The sequence below is a fragment of the Crocuta crocuta genome, unplaced genomic scaffold, assembly GCF_008692635.1.
Source record: "Crocuta crocuta isolate KB4526 unplaced genomic scaffold, BGI_CrCroc_1.0 scaffold478, whole genome shotgun sequence".
Lineage (NCBI taxonomy): Eukaryota > Metazoa > Chordata > Mammalia > Carnivora > Hyaenidae > Crocuta > Crocuta crocuta.
This window is the reverse complement of record NW_027530981.1, coordinates 196,601-218,703: the sequence shown is the minus strand read 5'-3', so window position 1 is coordinate 218,703 and position 22,103 is coordinate 196,601. Positions and strand designations below refer to the sequence as shown.

The window sequence follows — 22,103 nt, the reverse complement described above, 5'->3', positions numbered from 1 at the left end:
TGAGTTTTACATACTTAAAGCTATTTCAGTCCCAAAGCTATTTCAGTCGCCTTTCCACATATTCATCAACATATATGATAAAGTTATTAGATGAGAAAGAATAATCCTATTCAGCTGACATCCAAACTTTATTTTCAAGGCTACCTATTGAAAGGCAGCCTCTAAAGTTTTAATTTCTAAGATATTTAAAAGCAACTTTTAAAATGTCTTTTGTAGAACTAGTCTTTGAAAGCAAAAATATCAAATAGAGGGTATTATCCAACTGACAGCTGACTTTTGTGAACCTAAAATATAATGTAAACAGTAAGTTACCAATCACCAACAACTGACTATGGCTCAGTGTGAAATGAGTATCAGTGATGCCCTGGACAATAGACTTTGTACTAATACTAATCCTTAGTGACATAACCAAATGGCATCTTGATATTTGTTTAGTAATATTTAGGTATCATGATGTTTTTAAGACAACATCACTACCAGTGGTTTGGGAAGTTTTTTGGAAAAAAAAAGGGGGGGAAGGTTGATTCTGCCAGCTAAAACTCATAAATAAATACAGTTTTCTACACAAATACTAAATTGTCCCAAACTCCGAGTACAGTCCCTTACATCTTTGACAAGGTCATAATAATATACACGATTCAAAGTGTTCTACATACAGATTGCTTCAAGCTGGACAAGACGAACGTTTCTACCGAAATGATATGCTTGCAAGCATTATATAAATGTTAGATAGCATTATTTTAAGCCTATGTCAAACCAAGTGAATTATTTCAACAAACAGAACAGGCGTGTTTGATTCTATTCATTTGTTCAACACTGGAGATTTAAGAACAAAATGTACATTGTTCCTGCCCTCACAAAAATTACTGACAAATATTAGTACACGATTCTACAATGAAGCGGAGCCCAATAAGCACATGTAACAGAGGGACCAAACACAGCAGAACTTGGGCATCTCTCTCGGAGAAAGCCAAGTCAGTACACTAATAAGAAGTAATGGATGTTACAGCCACACACGGCCACCCCCGCCCCAGAGGACCAGGAGCTGTGAGGGAGGGAGAACACTGGGGGCAGCAATCATTAAGGAGGCTGATTAAATAGGTGTACAGGCTTTCAAACAATTCTAAATATGCCAGGAAGCAGAAAGCTCTGAAGGGTATAGTTATCTTTTGGATAGATGCCATTAAAAAGTAGGGGTTTTTGTTTTATATAGCAAATATAACGAAAACCAAAATACACAACACTAAAATGAAATATCAAAAAATATATAGGTACATAAGAAATAGAATCAGTAGCTGAAAAGCAGAGGTTATTTTTCTTAGTTTTGTTTGTTTTAAACCCCTTTTGCCTCAGTGACTTATGAGCACTACAGACAAATCAGAATATACAGACTATAAATTTTTTCAAACTTTATCAATAATCCCACTCTAGAGATAGCCACTGCTAATATTTTGGTATACAAACTCCTAAAAGTGTGTGTGCCTCAAGGTTGTTATCTGAAAAAAAAAAATTAAAAAGTGTGAGATAATAAAAATCAATAAGAAACTATGCCTTCTAAATTTAAAAATTATTTCCTTAATTAAATATGAAGATATTTTGGAAACTTTTAATTCAGTTTAGCTAGTGATGTCAAAAGGTACATAACCTAAGTAATTATGATTTAAGTTTTCACCACCTGAACTAATTTCCAAAATTATAATTCCATACTTTCTTCACTGATATATCAGATAGCTCTATGCTGAATTTCCAATAAGGATTTTCATTTAAAAATACATTATAAACCATGTTTTCAAACTGATTTTTAAGAACACAGGGGTATGGCTATGATATATTTTTAAGGGGAAAAACTGGACACATAACTCTTAAATAGTACAGATCCGGTTTTGCTTAAACACATCATAAAATTTAAGCAGTCTAAAAAGTAATTATGAAGTCATTAAAAATCATGTTTTAAAGAATATCAGGAGAAAATGGTCATAATTCAATGCTAATTGGGGAAAAAAAATAGGAAATAAAACATACATATAACATGGTCTCAATTTTGTTTTGTCTTATTTTTTATTTTTTTTTATGATTACTTATTTTTGAGAGAAAGAGAGACAGAGGGTGAGCAGGGGAGGAGCAGAGAGAGAGAGAGAGACAGACAGAATCTGAAGCAGCCTCTAGGCTCTGAGCTGTCAGCACAGATCCCCATGCGGGGCTCGAACTCACAGTGAGATCATGACCTGAGCCCAAGCCAAAAGCTTAACCGACTGAGCCACCCAGGTGCTCCTTTGCTTTTTAATATAAACGCATGGCTCCCTGGAGACTTCACACACAGGCAAACACACACGTGTGTACACAAGTGCAGAAAAGAAGACTAGCAGGAAACAACCAAAGTGTTCGCAGTGCTCGTTCTTTGTTTTGTGCATGGTGAGATTATGGAAAATGTCCCCTTTTGTTTTCTACATTTTTCAAATTTACAAAGCAAATACCTGGACTAGAAATAGATAGAGGATTTTTTTCCCCCTAAAACAAATGCAATGCAATAAAGTATTTTGAAGATATAATATGTGGGAAAGAAAATTTTACAATAATATAAGTAAAATATGTAAAATACTCCTTTCATGATTAAAAAACCCTATAAATCCTACTTTTAAATAACACAAGAGATCTCTAAGCCATGGTTATTTTTGCAAAGACAGTTGACACTCTGAAATACGTGGCTAAACAAATTCTAACCACGCTCTGGCGGGGAGCCACAGCAACGCTTTCCCTGTCAGCTCAGGTGGTGGGTGCTCTTCTGTCGCCGGTACAGCTCTGAGCAACAGGACAGGCCACGAGGCCTCAGCGTTTCCGGTGTCAACGCCCCCCCGCGCACCGCGGCTCCGCCCCACGCCCACNGCAGCAAGGCTTTCCGAAACGTGTGCCGGCACTTCTTCTGCCGCGACTCTGCCCGCTCCAGGCGGCAGAGGTGCTTATATTTCTGCTGAAAGTAAGTGCAAAGTTGGGTCACCCTGGAGCTCCTACTCTCCGTGTCATCGTCATCTGACCTAGAAAGCGCAGGGAGAGAAGGGAAACCTGGTTAGCCGGGCGGCTCGCTGTAGAGAGGGCAAAAACAGGCCGAGACGCTGGCCGACGGGGGCTACGGTCTGCGGCGGGTGAGCGCACGCCTCACAAAATCAGAGGACAGAGCTCCACTAGAGCTGAAAGTTAAGGACAGTATTTCGACATAAATGAGGCAGCAGAGACAACCAACCCAGTGCTTTCAGAACCTTCTTAGCATGTCACCGTCTGACAGTTCACGCATCAGTGTCTTGTAAATTTTAAGTGACCTGGTGTTCTTGGGAAGACAATCATGTCTTTACCTTTGCTTACTGGAAGTCTCAGTACATGACACGGCAGTTATGAGGAAACACTCAGCATAATTCCGTAAAAGATAGGTCATACCAGAAATAGAGCAGCGAATTCCTGCAGCGCCTTGTCGAGGAGCTGCCCTTTCACGTGTGCTGGTTTTAACTACCCTTTTCTTGCTAAGCACTTAAAGAATCTTGATTGCAGGGATCACAACCATTCCAAGGTAATTGTTATTTTACCTTTTGAACCATAGGAGATATCCTAAACAACATTTCACACAGCACGGGTTGCACAGGTTTTTTTCTGTCACGACGGTAATTTTGAGTGAATGGTGGACCCCGCTGGCCTGCTACCTTGAAAATAATGCTGAGGCCACACCGAGGTTCAACAAGAGCGCCGTGGTTAGCGGGCAGTGTCTACTCCGGTAAGGGTCACAAGATCACTTTTCTATGGAACAAATGTAATCTCACTTTTTGCTGTTACGTATAATATACACCAGACTCGAAAACTGACCCGGGTTACTTTACCTTCTTTAAACAGCACGCATGTGATACTACAGACTATTATTTTACTAATCTTCTGTAAATCACTGCTTGGTTTCTCTTAACTTCCTAAGTGGTATCATTCCCTTTCCCTTCAGAATAGCCCGTAAGAAGCTACTTGGTAAATTTCCAGTCTAAGAAGTGAGTCCTAAGAAACACGTTCTCTTCAGTATCGTCTCTACTACAAATATATCAAGTGAAGGATCTTCAGTCTTTTCATTTATTCAACATTCAACATTTGCTATATATCTATTATGCTGAATACTATGGAGGAGAAAAAAAAATGTAAGCAGTTCTCAATGCAGTTTAGACAAGACGATCAGTCGGTAACTAAAACCGTGGGGTAGGCTGACCAATGAGTCAAATATCTGACCTTAAATTAGAAAAATCTAGGAACTTTTCATAATTCGAGGTCCCAAGACCTACTCTAGATCTACTGAACCAGAATTTCCATGGAAGGGGGCCTAGGAATCTATTCTGAATTGTTCCCTGAAGTCCCACAGCAGGATTTCACCCAGGAGCTCTAGTTGAGCCAGTAGGTGCTATTAATATCCTTAACACGAGGCAGAGAACAATACGTGACATACAGGGTAACAGATAAGGCTCAAGTGCTACTGAAGTTCACTAGCAAGAATGCTGGGTGAGAGGCTTCGGGTTTTTGTTCACAAACATTTTATTTATTTTGGGGAATGGGGGAGAGAGAGAATCCCAAGTGGGCTCTGTGCCATCAACAAGAAGCCTGAGGTGGGGCTCGATCTCATTAACCCGGAGATCATGACCTGAGCCAAAATCAAGAGTCAGACGCCCCTGGTGCCAGTCAGGCACCCCTGGATCAGAGGCTTCATAGAGGAGATGACAACAGCACTGAACCATGAAGAAAGGGCAGAATTTAAAGAAAGAAGAAAAAGGGCACCTCACAAGGATAAAGGAAAACAAGCCAGGCTTCAAAGATGGACAGGATGGGGGCGCCTGGGTGGCTTAGTCGGTTAAGCGTCCAACTTTCGCTTAGGTCATGATCTCAGGGTTCGTGGGTTCGGGCCCTGCGTCGGGCTCTGTGCTGACTGCCAGCTCAGAGCCTGGAGCCTGTTTCAGTCTGTGACTCCCTCTCTCTCTGACCCTCCCCTGCTCACGCTCTCTCTCTCTCTCTCTCCTAGAAATAAATAAAACATTTAAAAAAAAAAAAAAGATGGACAGGATGGGAACAGCAAGGACCAAGGAGCTCGGTTTGGCTAAAATGTAGGGTACACAGGCAGTGAGGGCGGGAACGGTAAACTTTCTGAACCTGAACTAAAAACCCCAGAAAAAAAGAGTTTCACTTTTATTCTACGGGCAGTGAAAAAACTCGCAGAGTTTGAAGAAAATAGGTAGCGGTAACAGCCAGGTGGGAGAAAGATTACACCATCAGCAGACAGAAATGAGGAAGAGGCTGGGAGAACAGGCAGGGAGGAAAGGATTCTGAAACTCCAGGTAACAGGTAAGAAGAGCCCACGCCGGGTGACACAGCAGGACCGCAGAAGAGGAGAGCTGACCCACATGTATAAAAGGCAGACCTTGTCACCTGGGGCAGGGAGATGGAAGGGACGAGCATCACAAGGCAGTTTCCATCACCGAAGACCAGAGCACAGGAACAAAAGTAGATCTGGGGCAGGAAATAAATTCCATTTCAGACGTAAAGAATTTAAAGTACAGATGAGGTATCAAAGGCAGCAGCAGAAAACCGTTGGACATGATAAACAGGAGCACAGTTAGGGAAAGAGTACAGATTTCATAGCCCAAAACCAGCAACTGAAGGACAAGGGAGTGACTGTAAGTAAAAGGCCACAGAGATAATAGAAAGAACAAGACTTATAAGGGCCATTATCATAAAAGAATTAACTCAATTTGGTGACTGGATATGAAGGATAAGAAAGTCAATAATGACTCAATGACTTTGAACTTGCATAATTAGGAGAATGGAAGGGCTATTAATAGAAAGAAGAGAGGAGAACAACAAGTCTTAACGGGAAAGTAAAGCTCAGGTAGATAATCACTTGCCAAAGCTGTTATGTGAAAAGACTCCATTAAATTATAGCAGGGAGGATAGACTGGATCAGCAGTTCTCAAGTTCACAGTCAATGGAGAGATGCACCTGGATGTCGAGGCATGTTCCAGCATTATAAGAGTATTCAAAGCTCCTTGGCAATTTCCAGGCTTGTCTTGTTGCGGACCAGTAAGCAGCAGTTTGCAGACCTGCACGGGTCCACAGCCCATCCCTACCATGGTCCTGAACCAGAAAATCTCCCACATGCCTCCCACTTCTAACATGCTGTGACATTAGTATTTCACACATGGTTGTGGAGAAGAGTAGCAAACTGGGCAGGGAAAGGCCAGTGTCCATCATTTACTAACAGTGACAAGGCCTGGCACCTGCTGCATTCTCAGTGTGTTACTTTCCTTCCTTATCTGTGAAATAAAAGAGAGCTTGCTTGGGGCACCTGGGTGGTTCAGTCGGTTAAGCGTCCAACTTTGGCTCAGGTCACGATCTCACGGTTCGGGAGTTCGAGCCCTGCATCAGCCTCTGTACTAACAGTGTGGAGCCTGCTTTAGATTCTCTGTCTCCCTCCCTCTCTCTCTGCCCCTCCCCTGCTGTGTTCTCTCAAAAATGAATGAATCAATGAATCAATGAACAAACATTTAGAGAGCGAGAGAGAGCGAGAGCTGGGTTGCCTAGCTCCCAGGGTTGTTAGGAGAATGAAAAGAAATGACGTATCTGAAATAAGAAAACAAGTATAGCTACTATTACTAAATATAGAAACCTAGGGGTGCCTAGGTGGCTTAGTCAGTTAAGCTTCTTGACTCTTGATTTCAGCTCAGGTCATGATCTCGTGGTTCAGAAGTTCAAGCCCCATAACCAGCTCTGCTAACAGTGTGGAGCCTCCTTGGGATTCTCGGTTTCCCTCTCTTTCTGCCCCTCCCCTGCACACGTGTATATGAGATACACCTATATTCATTAACTAGCCTAAACAGTTTTACTGTGAGTTCTATCAATATTCAAAAAAACCTAATTCCAATTACACACAAAATATTCCAGACATCAGAAAAGAGGAGAACATTCTCCTTTAATAAAGCTACTCTAAATATGACACCAAAAATAAGGGCAAATATGACTGAAGGAAAATTATAGGAAAAGCTTATTAATGATACCAGAGGCAAAAAATATTAGCAAATTGAATCTAGTAGCATATAAAAAAGAAATATCCAATCTGGGTTAATTATTTAATCATTTCTCAATCCTACCTCACTATACATCACTTATGCAAAAAAAAAAAAAAAAAAGAAAACTCATTATTTTCCCATTTGCTTCTTTTCTCTTTCCAGTCCTCACTCTATTTATGGAAATTCTCATTTGTTTTTATAACTTCAACATCAACTTATATACTGAAGACAAAGATTTGTTCCCTAGCCCATACCTCACAATGATATTTCAGACACAAGATACTTACTTGGTGTGCTCACCCACATCTAACTACCTATGAAATGCTGGAATTAGCAGGGACCGGGAACTGGGGAGGAGACAGGTGCACAGAGAGAAGCACTCTGCAGATCTACAGAGGAGTTCCCTCAGCTCCTCACTTGAGTAGCGAACAATGAAGGAGTGTGCGAAAATACCAAGACCAGGAAAGACCCACCTGAGAAGAGGGACCCAACAAATCCCAGAAACGCACACAGCACTAGGGTTAGCATGGGTCCCCAGTATCCCAAGTGGAAAACCTGCAACATGGAGGGCACGGGGCAGACTACTCAGGAGCATATGCCTCAGTAGTGGAGTGAAATCAGCCCGAAACTAAAGGTTGCTGTGTCCCCATTTCACAAAGTTTAAAAAGCAAGCCTCAAAAGCTGTTTCTAAGGAACCTAGTCATGTCCCTAAACAAAGATCTTAAAGAAGACAAAAATACCAGAATCAAATTAGTAAAATTAATGATGTTTGACATCAAATGAAAAATTACCAGGGGGCACTTAGGTGGCTCAGTTGATTTGGGCGTAGGACTCTTGGTTTTGGATCAGGTCATGGTATCATAGTTTGTGAATTCAAGCCCCGCATTGGAGTCTGTATTAACAGTGTGGCGCCTGCTTGGGATTCTTGCTCTCCCTCCGCATCTCCCACTCTCTCTTTCTCTCTCAAAATAAATAAAACTTAAAAAATTATCAGGCATCCAAAGAAACAGGAAAATAGGACCCATAAGTAGGAGGAAAACCAATCAATAAAATAGGCCCACAAATGATACAGATGACACAAATTAGTAAAGCAGGAATCGACGAACAGTTATTATAACTATATTTCACATGTCTGAGAAGGTAGAACCATTATGACTGTGTCAAGGAGAGACATGGACAATACTAAGACCCAAAACAAATTTCTAGAGATGAAAACTACAATATCTAACATGAAAATTATACTGAATGGGATTGATGGCTAATTAGGTGCCACAGAAGAAAAGATTAATGAACCTGAAGACTGCAATAGAAACTTTCCAAAATGAAACAGAGAGAGGAAAAAACAGACTGGAAAAACAAAGTGAAAAGAACATCAGTAAACTGTGGGATAATTTTAAGCAGCCTAAAATATGCATAACAAGTCTCTGAAATAGAAGGGGGAAGAAAAATAACTGAAGAAACCTGGCCAAAATTTTTCTAAATGTCATGATAATTATAAACATATAGATCCAAAAGGTCAATGAACCCCAAACACAAGAAACATAAAGAAAATGAACTACACATGGCACAAAAAACAGACACTCAGAACAATGGAACAGAAAAGAGAACCCAGAAGTGAACCCACAAACATATGGCCAACAAATCTTTGACAAAGCAGGAAAGAATATCCAATGGGAATAAGGACAGTCTCTTCAGCAAGTGATGCTGGAAAACTGGACAGTGACATGCAGAAAAATGAACCTGGACCACTTTCTTATACTACACACAAAAATAAGATGGATCAAAGACTTAAACGTAAGACAGGAAGCCATCAAAATCCTTGAGGAGAAAGTAGGCAAAAACCTATTTGACCTTGGCGGCAGCACCTTCTTACTCAACACATCTCTGGAGGCAGGGAAACAAAAGCAAAAATGAACTACTAGGACCTCATCAATTAAAAAGCTTCTGCACAGCGAGGGAAGCAATCATCAAAACTAAAAGGCAGCCGATGGAATGGGAGAAGATATTTGCAAATGACATATCAGATAAAGGGTTAGTATCCAAAAATCTATAAAGAACTTACAAAACTCAACAGCCAAAAAACAAATAATCCAGTGAAGAAATGGGCAAAAGACATGAATAGACACTTCTCCAGAGAAGACAAGCAGATGGCCAACCAACACATGAAAAAATACTCAACATCACTCATCATCAGGGAAATATAAATTAAAACAACAATGAGATACCACCTCACACCTGTCAGAATGGCTAACATTAACAACTCTGGAAACAAAAGATGTTGGCGAGGATGCGGAGAAAGAGGATCTGTTTTGCACTGCTGGTGGGAATGCAAACTGTTGCAGCCACTCTGGAAAACAGTATGGAGGTTCCTCAAAAAATTAAAAATAGAACTACCCTACGCCCCAGCAACTGCCCTACTTGGTATTTATCCAAAGGATACAGGGATGCTGTTTTGAAGGGACACATGCACCCCAATGTTTATAGCAGCACCATCAACAATAGCCAAAGTGTGGAAAGAGCCCAAATGTCCATTGATGGATGAATGGATAAAGATGTGGTGTATATATATATACATACATACAATGGAGTATTACGCGACAATCAAAAAGAATGAAATCTTCCCATTTGCAACTATGTGGATGGAACTAGATGGCATTATGCTAAGCAAAATTAGTCAGAGAAAGACATATCATATGACTTCACTCATATGAGGACTTTAAGATACAAAACAGATGAACATAAGAGAAGGGAAGCAAAAATATAAAAACAGGGAGACAAGACATAATATACTCTTAAATATGGAGAATAACAGAGGGGTTACTGGAGGGGTTGTGGGAGGGGGAAGGGCTAAATGGGTGAGGGGCATTAAGGAATCTACTCCTGAAATCACTGTTGCACTATATGTTAACTAACTTGGATGTAAATTTTTAAAAAATAAATTAAATTGAAAAATAAAAGAAAAAGAAGACTACACAAATGGTTTAAAACTACTCAAAAAAAAAAAAAAACTACTCATAAAGAGAAAAACCTGAGCAGAGAAAAAAAAGATACATAATGCTCCTTGGACCGAAGATGTGAAAGACAGCTGACTTCTAATCATAAATAATGCAAACCACGTGAGCAACACCCTTAAGTACTAAAAGAAAAACGGTTAACCTAGGATTTTATGCCAGCAAAAATATCTTTCAGAAATGAAGGCACACATTTCCAAAAACATGGATGGACCTACAGGGTATTATGCTAAGTGAAGTAAGTCAGAGAAGACAAATACCATATGATTTCACTTATATGTGGAATTTACAAAACCAAACAAACAAAGCAGAAACAAACGCATAAATACAACCAACAAGTGGTTACCAGAGGGGAAGTAAACCATTCATACAGAAAGAAAATGACATCAGATGGAAATATAGAACTATTCAAAAAATAAAGAACTCTAGAAATTGTAAATATGTGGATAAATGCAAAAGAGTTATTTTTCTTTTAAATCTCTTTAAAAGAGAACTGCTGCTTAAATACAACAGCACTGTATTAACGGTGATTAGAGCACATGTAGAGGGAAATGTACAGTAACAAGTCTCTGTGTTAGAAACCAAGGAAGACTGGGGCGCCTGTGTGACTCGGTCAGTCTGGCAGACTCTGGATTTCGCCTTAGGTCATGATCTCATGGTTCATGAGTTTGAGCCTCATGTCAGGCTCTGCAGTGACAGCGCGGAAACTGCTCTGTCTCCCTCTTCCTCTCTCCCTCAAAATAAACATTTAAAAGATAAAGGAAAATACACACATAGACATACACATACGTGTCAAGGGCTCCAACGCAATAACAGTGTTTTCAATCAACAATGCTGATTAAACAGAAAATCCACATGGAAAAAAAATGGTCCTTCTTACTACCTCACATCATGTACAAAATATACAAAAATAAATTCCACAAAGACTGTCAGCAAAATAAGTTTCCAGAAGATATATAGCTTTATGACAGTGGGGTAAGCAATGATTTCTTATGCAGATCACAAATACACTAATCATAAAGAAAAGACTAAAAAATTGTGCTCATTAAAAATTCAGAACTGTTTCCTATCAAAGACAACATTAGGAATATGAAAAAGTAAGCAGTTACTAGGTAATTACTGTTCCTTAATACATTTAACATACCCACTTATTTCTGCTCCTGAGACCTAAGTAAGAGCCTGAGACAACTCTTTCAGCACATGCATCTACAGCCAGACTAAGTAACCAAGAAATCGTTCCCAAAACAAACTCAGGGGTGCCCTGGCTGGCACAATGGGTGTAGCATGTGGCTCTTGATCTCCCCAGGTTGTGAATTCAAGCCCCACATTGGGCATAGAGCTTACTGAAGAAAATGAAACAGTGGTGCCTGGGTGGCTCAGTCAGGTAAGTGTCTAACTCTTGATTTCGGCTCAGGTCTTCATCAGGCTCTGCACTGAACAGTGTGGAACCTGTTTGAGATTCTCTCTTTCTCTCTCTCTCTCTGCTCCTCCCCCAAATGTGTTCTCCCTCTCAAAATAAATAAAACTTCAAAACTAAAGTCTTTCAACAGAACAAAACAAAACAAAACAAGGCCAAACTTTCTCCCTAAAATTCCCTCAACTATAATCCTAGTGTAGCAAGAAAACTCATGAAAGGGTTCTTGGAGGCGAGAGGGTTGTGGAGAATGGGTATCAGACTACTGACAGTTTTCCTTCCAAAATTCCAAAAATCTCAATGAATTCACTGAAGAACCATAAATGGTAAAAACCTTTTGAGTAATTCTAAATGGCAAAACTTCTTGAAGATCAACGAACAGGCTAGGTCGAGCCAATTTTCTACAGCTTTCCATTTTCTACTGGACTTAACCACAAGGTACAATAAATGACCAGTAGCTGCAACAAGAAACTGAAATAGAGTTGTTCTATGGGTAGTTTAAATACAGGACAAAGGTCCCCATGAGAGGGCACAGTGGCAGATACAGACGTAGAGATGCAGACAAAGAAAGCATGGCAAACCAGGCCAATCCAAGATCCACCCAAGGGAGACCCTAAGGCATGCCCCATGCCCAGAGCACAAGAGTTCGGCAAGAATATGCTGAGTGAGTGAGTGAATGAATGAATGAAGGGCAAAGATAAAAGTGACTGCTGGACAAGAAGTGGGGATGACTGCTTAAAAAAAGAAGACAAATATCATGAAGGAAAAGGAGAACCAAGGAAAGCGTATCATGGTACGTCAGTTAGCAGAAATGACCGAGAAAGTAAAATGCTACAGAGATAAAGAAAAACTCAATGGTCACAAGTCTAAAACAACAGAAATATTCTGAAAACTCTGCAAGAATAGAGGGCAGAAACAGGGGCACCCAGGTGGTTCAGTTGGTTAAGCGACGGACTCTTGGTTTCAGCTCAGGTCATGATCTCATGGTTTGTGAGTTCCAGCCTGTGTCAGGCTCCATACGGACAGTGAGAGCCTGCTTGGGATTCTCTCTCTCTCCCTCTCTCTGCCCCTACCCTGCTTGCACACACTCTCAGTTTCTCAAAAAAAAAAAAGAAAGAGAAAGAGAAAAAAAAGAGAAAGAATAAAGGGCAGAAACAATATTTACTCCTAATCAAGAGCAAATATACCCAGTATTGATGTTCAGGTCATCTTGAGAATTCCAACAGGAATCTTAACTACCATTAATCAATCCTTTCCCATGTATAGGTATTGTGCTAAGCATTTACATTTACAGCAATTTGGAAAATTAATTCAAAATATCCCAAATCAAGTTAAGCTGATATGAACATGAACCTTAGGAAGCATGACGGATAGCATCTGTAACTACAAAGGTGTGGGTTCAACTGTACTCTAGCTGAAAAAAAGAATACACTCATGGTAAGGAAGCAGTCTTGAATGAAACATAAAATGGAACCTCTGAGACAAAAAAGAAAGTACAGCATTCTCCAATATACTACCTGGGAGCTGGGGAGGCCAGGACAACTGGCCATCAAGAAATCCAACTAGTTCTCCTTGCTCTAGCTCCAGGCCCCAATAAGCTCCCCACATAGTTTGGCTTAGTGAACATTTGTACCACTTAATGATTATTTCTCAATTTGAACTGGCATTTTGGTTTATGCATTAGTCTCTTCCTAGGCCTAATTATTTCTGGGTGTACTTACAGATCTCATTTTAAGCCTATAAACTAAAAAACCAGACCCTAGAGAAAATATGTCCATACAATGATACCGTGAAATTCTAGGAGTCAGCCAGGGGCAGATAGCTAGTCTCCCCTCTATCTTGCCAAACATCTATTTAAACCACGATACTTAAAATAATAATAATAATAATAATAATAATTAGCTGAGTCTGAGAATCATCTTTGGCTCCACAGACAGGGATCTATTTAGTATGCTGCACTGTACCAAGTAAATCCCTAAGGCAGTCCCCTAAAACAACAAACTTTCTCACTATCCAGGAAGGGGCTGTGCATTAATCAATCTACAGCTTCCTCATAAGGTAGATATCAAGAACTTCTAGTAAGATTATCTTGAAAAACATTTTAGCACATTAGCTTGGTTTCAGCTCAGGTCATGATCTCATGGTTCATGGGTTTGAGCCCCATGTCAGGCTCTGCACTGACAGCTCGGAGCCTAGAGCCTGTTTTGGATTCTGTCTCCTTCTCTCTCTGGCCCTCTCCCCCACTTGCATGACTGCATGTGCGCGCACTCTCCCTCTCTCTCTCTCTCAAAAATAAATAAATAAAACAAAAAAATAAAAAATAAATACTCAGCACTTAAGAAATATTAAGGAATGGATTAATCTTGTGAAGACAGATAAAGTAAAAAGCACTGCTTTTCAGCTGCTATGAGAGCAGAGCCAGAGAAGATCCAGCCAAGTCAGACAGTGGGACTCCCAAGTAGCCCCAGGACCACAGGCAAGTTCCTCAACCTGTCCGGGCCTTGGTTTCCTCTCCTGTAAAATGAGGAAATGAAACTAGGTAATCTCTAAGGTCCCTTTCCCATTCTAAATTCTACTATGCTTTGTTCCTTCAGTGATAAATGGGAAAGGTACAGAAACAAACTTCCCAAGAAAACTGAAGAGTAGCTCTCCTCAAACAATCTAGTACATTTCTTCCCAAGTGGAATCTATTTCACCTCCATTACCATAAAACTAGAGCCAATGAAATAAACAAACATTAGTATATAGAGTGAAAGATCAGGCCACAACAGGGGTAAAGAATAAAAACAAAAAGGAAGACTTACGTGTGTCTCTCATATCTGAGGGTTTCTCGGATGGACCATGCCACCTGGTATGGCGACGCCTGCTCAGAGTCCTCCGGGTCCTCTCCGCTCTCTTCCGACCAGTCCAACCCTGAGACAGACGGAAGAATACTGCAAGTTAGAGAACATGTATTCTTATTTAAAACTTAGGGGAAAAAGCTCCCCAAAATGCGTAATGCAAAAAGCCTATAGCACACACTATCACAGCGTACATTAAATGCCTCCTGAGGAGTTTCATCCCTGTTCTGACAGAAATACTAATAACAAATATATGACACTCAGGTTGAAATAATGACATTATAACAAAAAGCTATATTCCAAGGATGAAATTCTTTTGCCAGACATTTCACAGAGTAGAAACAGCATAAGCAGAGAGTTCAAGCTCCCCCCTCTGCCCAAAAGGTCGAATTTCTGAAGTATCAAAACATTACACATGAAACATCATATGTTCTGACATACATAATGCCAGAGAAACCTAAAACATATTCAAGATGGTAGGTAACAGAAGGCTAATGTATGTTCAGGTAAGAAGGAAATCAAAGGGTACTGGTGAAATCACTCTATACTTCAACAAAGAAGGGCTTTTGAATAAATTGTCAAAGGCAGACACTTCGGGCCCTTTCCCAACAGCTCCAGAGGAGGAGGACGCCATCCAGCAGGCAGCGCCATTCCCTGGCTGGTGCCCTCTGCAGAAAGAGGGAAGGGTAAGATGGCAATAATCTATTTCTGATGTGGCTTGGGGTTTCTTTTAATTCTTTTAAACAAGAGCTGCCACAATTTGTGGCATTCTGAAAAACAAGTTTAGAGGGAAAAATAGAGAAATACAGTATGAACAATCACTTATTTTGTTAAATACTACTGTTTTTAATGATTGGATAATTACTAGCTTCCAACGTAAATGTTTTACCTTTATAGAAGTTTTATATCTTGAAAAGGTCTTAATACTGATGTTACATAGCCTAACATACATAACATCAATATACTCATAATGCTTTGAGACTTTAGATACCTTGATAAATACGGATGTTGTACAACCTAACATACATAACTTTAATATACTCATATCACTATGAGACTTTAGATACCTTCATAACCAGTGTGGTCTTCCTTCTTAAACCCCCAAAATCAAAAGACCATCTTCATTAGACACTTATGTTAAAAAGGACCTTACACGTTGCTTCTATAATTAAAATGAGTTTATGTGTACTAAATAGGGAAATTAAGAAAAGATTAATCAAAATGCAAATTATAATGCTTAAAATTAAATTATACACTGCCACTGGCATAAAGAAACCTCAAATCTAGTTCCAAGATGACTATCCAAAATGTCAAGTCACCTTAAAAAGTAAGTTACTTTCTGGGGCGCCTGGGTGGCTTAGTCGGTTAAGCGTCTGACTTTCGCTTAGGTCATGATCTCGCAGTTTGTGGGTTTGAGCCCCGCATCGGGCTCTGTGCTGACTGCCAGCTCAGAGCCTGGAGCCTGTTTCAGTCTGTGACTCCCTCTCTCTCTGACCCTCCCCTGCCCATGCTCTCTCTCTCTCTCTCCTAGAAATAAATAAAACATTAAAAAATTAAAAAAAAAAAGTTACTTTCTCTCTACTAAAATAGAAATTAAGAAAAACAAAGTAAAAAAAACAAGTAATCACAATAGCATTAGCTTCAGGACAGGATACTGAAAGGCAGCGTCTTTCAAACACAAATTTACATTTAAGGCACTTTCAAATATTAGGGCATGACTAATCTTTTACTGTTTTTATAAAATTAATGGCAATATCTACTAAGCCACCTATACCTTCTCTGAAAAAGTCAAGATCTAAGTCATAAGTACTAAGATGGAAGTGTTTCTCTTGTGAAATTAACTGTCCAATAAAACAAACCTTTGATCTTGGCTTCATTATCACTAGTTTTAACTAACTGAGATAACCAGCCCAGGCAAGACTGTAAAAGCTGATTACAGGACTGCATTTTTCTTTAAGTATCCTTTGCTGACATAAATGCAAACTGTACTTGGTCACAACAGTGCATTACAATTTCTCTTCTCCAAAGTAACATTTGTTTTGAAAACCTAGGCTCCTAATATGCTTGAATAAAAAAGACAATACATTTTCTATGAGTTTTCATTCTGTTCAAAATGATAGAGGGATGCCTGCATGGCTCGGTCAGTTAAGCTTACATGCCCAACTCTGGCTCAGACCATGACCTTACGGTTCATGGGTTCAAGCCCCACATGGGGCTCCATGCTGACAGCTCAGAGCCTGGAGCCTGCTTCAGATTCTGTCTCCCTCTCTCTCTGCCCCTCCCCTGCTCACACTCTGTCTCTCTCTCTCTCAAAAATAAACAAACATAATTTTTTTTTAATTCAAAATGATAGAAAACCAGCCCTAAACACAATATACTATGTTTCAAAGCTTAAAAAAAGTCAGCGACCACAGATAATCAAAAGTATAAATCAATATTTAGAAGACGACATAGGTCAATTGTGGAATAAGAGGCAAACATCTGGGAATAAAGTTAGATCTTTGCCCCAAAACTCATACCTAATAAATTCCAAATAAAGGACTGCAATGTAAATAATAAGACAATAAAAGGACTAAAAGAAAATGTAGGTGAATATATTACATACTCTTTTAGTCTTACACAAGTAAAAAACAAAATAAAGCAAAACAATAAACCTGATTCAAAAGAAAGAAATGCAATTCAGGATTTCAACTCCTAAATTCCAAAATCATTGTCATAGACATTGAAAAGCAAAATAACAAATGGGCAGGAGGAGAGGTTTTGCAATAAATATGAAATATGTATAAAAAACTGTTACCAAATCAATAAAAGAAAAACACTTCCATGAAAATAAGTGAAAAAAACCTTGAAAAGGTTAAAAAAGAAAAAGACATATAAGTGTCCAAAAAGCATATGAACAAACATTCAAAGCTCCATTAATTCAAAATAGCAGTTCTCGGGGGAGGGGGGATGGGCATGGAGGAGGACACTTGTGGGGATGAGCACTGAGTGTTATGTGGAAACTAATTTGACAATAAACTTTTTGTAAAAAAAATAAATAAAGAAAGAAAGAACATGACTTTCAAGACCAAAAAAAAAAAAAAAAAAACCAGTTCTCACCCTAAGTATGGTCCATAGATCCCCAGAGGTCTCAGAGACACTCTTAGGGAGCTCCTTAGGTCAACACTACCTTCAAAATTATACTAAAGCATTATTTGCTCTTTTCACCATGTTGACATTTGCACCGATAGTGGGGGGGAGGGGGGGAACAAAAACAAAAAACAAAACCATAGTGAATAAAGCTGCTGGCGCCTCAGCATGAATTAGAACAATAGCACCAAACTTTACTAGCAGTCATTACAGGTTTCACACCGTGACTTGCAGTGAAATAAAAGCCAAAAACAACAGTTTTAAGAATATCTTTGACAAAGACTTGTACATTAAAGACTGTCCATTTTATTAAATCTCAATTCTTGAGCACACATCTTTCCAACAGTCTTTGTGACTCAATGGGAAGTCATAAAGCACCTCTGCGTCCGTCCCAAGAACCCATGGCGGCTGCCTTGAGGAAGACACTTACACCACTGTTTTGGCTGGGACCTCAACTAGCTGCTTTTTTTCCCATCCAACGCCATTTTTACTTGAAAGAGTGACTGACAAACTACAGTTATTAAGACTTGGATATCTGGCAGTCATTTTTTTCTAAAATGAACACAAACTGCCACTTCTAAGAAAACAATGGACAGTATTTGCTGCCAACTATGAAATTCACATTTTCCCTCGAAAGCTTGGTTTTTCCTTTTTTGAAAACCTAAAGTCTTCACTGAGTCTGACAACTCTGTAAACTATTTTTCTGATAATACTGGTGGGAGTATTAATGAATGTGATTTTTAAATTTTGTATAATGAAATATATCAACATTTGGAACATATGTTTAACTTGGTAAACTGATCCAAATGACCAACCCATGATATTACAAAATCATGCATGGGTAAAAAGATCTATTCAAAGTACACAGTAAATCAATGGATTTTAATGTAATGGTTTGCAAAAAATCCTTGTTATGGCTTCACATTCCACACTGCAACTAATCTTTAAAAACCTACCACTTGTTGGGGGTGCCTGGGTGGCTCAGTCAGTTAACCATCTAACCCTTGCCTTTGGCTCAGGTCATGAGAGCCCTGAGTCCGGCTGTGCGCTGACAGCATGGAACCTGCTTGGGATTCTCTCTCCCTCCCTGCCCCTCCCTCCACTTGCGCGCTTGCGCGCGCACTCCTTCTCTCTCTCTCTCTCAAAACAAATAAACATAAAAAAAAAAAAAAGAGGGCACCTCTTCTCAGTGGCTCAGTTGGACGGTTGTGCGTCCAACTTTAGCTCAGGTCAAGATCTCAACAACAGAGTTTGAGCCCTACATTGGGCTTGCTGTTGTCAGCGCAGAGCCTGCTTCCGATCCTGGGTCCCCTCCTCTCCTGCTCTCTCTCAAAAATAAACATTTAGGGGCACCTGGGTGGCTTAGTCGGTTAAGCGTCCGACTTTCACTTAGGTCATGATCTCACGGTTCGTGGGTTCGAGCCCCGCGTCAGGCTCTGTGCTGACTGCCAGCTCAGAGCCTGGAGCCTGTTTCAGTCTGTGACTCCCTCTCTCTCTGACCCTCCCCTGCTCATGCTGTCTCTCTCTCTCCTAGAAATAAATAAAACATTTAAAAAAAAAAAATAAACATTTAAAAAAATTGCAAAAACTTAAAAAAGAAGAAAAGAAACTACTGCTTATGAAATTTTGGTGTAGAATCAAGTAAGAATATCCATAATTATTTCTTAAAAACTAGTAAAATATTCCTCCCTTTTCCAACTACAAATGTGTAAGGCCATATTTTTATCTACTAATCAAAACCACGTATTACGACACATTGAATGCAGAAGTAGACAGGAGAATCTAGCTGTCTTCCAGCAAATCACACATTAAGATTTGCCAAACAATGTAAAATAATGCTGCTCTTCCCGTTATATTTCTTTTCTCTGGGAAAACATAGCTATTTTTCATAAAAAGAACATGTTAACATGTAGTGACTTGTTGTCATCTTTAAATGCATTAGCCTTTTAAAAATTTCTCAGTTTTAACTTCTAATTCAGTAAATATCGATAAATATAACTCACATATACAAAGGCTGTATGGTGTCCTCAATAATTTTTAGGAGTGTGAAGGGATTGATTCTAAGGCCAAAAAACTTGAGAAACACTGATCTTAAGTACACTAATTAAAGCAAATTTTGGGGGCGCCTGGGTGGCTCAGTGAGTTAGGCATCCAACTTCAGCTCAGGTCATGATCTCACAGCTCATGAGTTCAAGCCCTGTGTTGGGTTCTGTCCTGACAGCTCAGAGCCTGGATCCTGCTTCCAATTCTGTGTCTCCCTCTCTCTCTGCCTCTCCCCCACTTGTGCTCTGTCTCTGTCTCTCTCAACAATAAACACTAAAAAATTTTTTTAATTAAAAAAAAGTAAATTTTATATCAAATTTGCAAAGGCTAAATAATACCTAATATCTTGTACTATAAAGATGTAGAGGAACTCCTTCTCATACACTGCTAAAAGAAGGGTAATGTGACAGAAAAATTCTGAATATTTGACATGTATCAATAAGCTTTCTATTTTATTTTAAGTTTTATTTATTTATTTTGAGAGAGAAAGAGCATGAGTGGGGAAGGGGCAGAGACAGAAGGAGAGAGAGAATCCCAAGCAGGCTCTGTGTGGTCAGTGCAGAGCGTGATGCAGGGCTTGATCTCATGAAACCGTGAGATCATGATCTGAGCTGAAATCAAGAGTCAGACACTAAATGACTGAGCTACCCAGGTGCCCCTCAAAAAGCTTTTTAAAAAACGCAAAAGCTTGGAATCATCAATTCTGCTTCTAGGAATCTATTTGAAGGAAAAATTAAAGATGTGATAGTAATTATTTTCCTGGTAGACTATACAGCTACAACACTTTGTAATGACACAAACTGCAAATAGCCTAAATTAGAAAAAAAATTCATGTGTGACAAATGACACTGTGTATAAAAAATTACTTCCTTGATAGTCCATTATGAAAAAAATTTAAAACAGGTTACAAAACTGTATGTGGAGCAGGAACCCAATTTTATATTATTTTAAATATACCAAGGCATTAACAAATCCGTATTATAAGGTTTGGGTGTTTTAATTTATTATTTTTATCTGCACTTTTTCTTTAAGTTTTATTAGTTGTTTTAATTACCAAAAGTCATATATGGTTTAATAACAGGTAAAACAATATGAAACTATAATATAAGAAGAGTTACCTTTCCTAGCTCTGTAAAAACACATCCTAATCAGTTTTATCCCCTCTTGGTAGCCAAGGTTAGCAGCCTGGCAGTGTATATGCAGTTACCTATAATCACACCCAATAGGCAAACATCTATCTATTCATATACTTGATCAAAAGATACACTGATGCTCCCTGTTTATTTTTTTAAAAGTGGGATAATACAATACCTCTTGATTCTTTTCTACTTAATATAACACAGGCACATCCAGTTAAGATACAGATTTCATTCTTTTTAATAGCTACATAATTCTTCATAAAGCATATATATACCATAATCTACTCAAGGTCTCCTATTGGTTATAAAGGTTGTTTATGGATTTTTAATACTGCAAGCAATGTTGCAATAAACATCCTTGAACACATATCCTTACATTTTGATATATATATAGATCTAGATCTAGATATATAGATATTTTTTTTTAATCCTAAGATAAGAGTCCCAAAAGTGAATTTGGTAGCCATATATACACACTCTTAAGTAGTAAATACCACCACATTACTTACCAGCGATGTATAAGCCTGATCAACACTGGGGATAGTTTTTGCCAAGGTGATAGTAACTTACTGTTACTTTAATTTGCATTTCTTCACCTGCTATGGGGACTGGGGGTTTCACTGGTTTACTGATCATTTATATTTCTTCTTCCTCTTCCTCTATTCCCATCCTTTCCCTATTTTTCTATTCTATTGCTATCATATGTCATGCAAAGAATTTTCCCTAAAGTTAGAATCACAGCTCATACCATATTTAAAAATAAATTCCAGGGGCATCCAGGTGGCTCAAGTCAATTGAGCTTCCGACTTCGGCTCAGGTCATGATCTCACAGTTCGTGGGTTCCAGCCCCGCATCAGGCTCTGTGCTGACAGTTCAGAGCCTGGAGCCTACTTTGCATTCTGTGTCTCCCTCTCTCTCTGCCCCTCCCCCACTCATGCTGTGTTTCTCTGTGTCTCAATAATAAATAAACATTAAAAAAATAATAAAGAATAAATTCCAAATGAATTAAAAGTAAATAATCAGGGGCGCCTGGGTGGCTTAGTCAGTTACGTTTTGGACTCTTGATTTCAGCTCAGATCACTATGGAGGTTCACCTGCTTGGGATTCTCTCCCTCTCTCTGATCCTCCCCTGCTCCATGCAGGTGTCTTTCTCTCTCAAAAGTAAATAAATAAACTTAAAAAGTTTAAATAATCAAGAGCAAAATAATCAATAACAAAATATAAAATATCTGGACCAGAGAGATTTTTCTTGAGCAAGAAAATTCAGAAGCAATAATAATGATAGACATTTGACTACATTAAAGTTTTATCTGTATTTTTTTCACTTTTAAGTTATGAACAGGTATCACTCTGGGAATTTTTTTAATAAGTTTTTTTCCTTTTTTAAACTGTCGGTAGATATTAACAATGCTATCATTATTCCAAAGTCCTACGATAAGACATGTCGAAAACTT

At 39.0% G+C, this 22,103-nt stretch overlaps 1 protein-coding gene across 1 annotated transcript in view; it reads right to left on the bottom strand.

Moving 5' to 3' along the window:
• The window catches only part of INO80D (INO80 complex subunit D), a 63,847-nt gene that overhangs the window by 15,481 nt on the left and 26,263 nt on the right, over positions 1–22,103 (bottom strand). Inside the window, exons 5-6 of the mRNA XM_077770176.1 lie at positions 14,303–14,411; positions 2,796–3,032 (exon numbers count right to left, since the gene is read on the bottom strand). Of these exons, the coding sequence (XP_077626302.1) occupies positions 2,796–3,032; positions 14,303–14,411 (346 nt within the window). The remainder of the gene's footprint in view (positions 1–2,795; positions 3,033–14,302; positions 14,412–22,103) is intronic.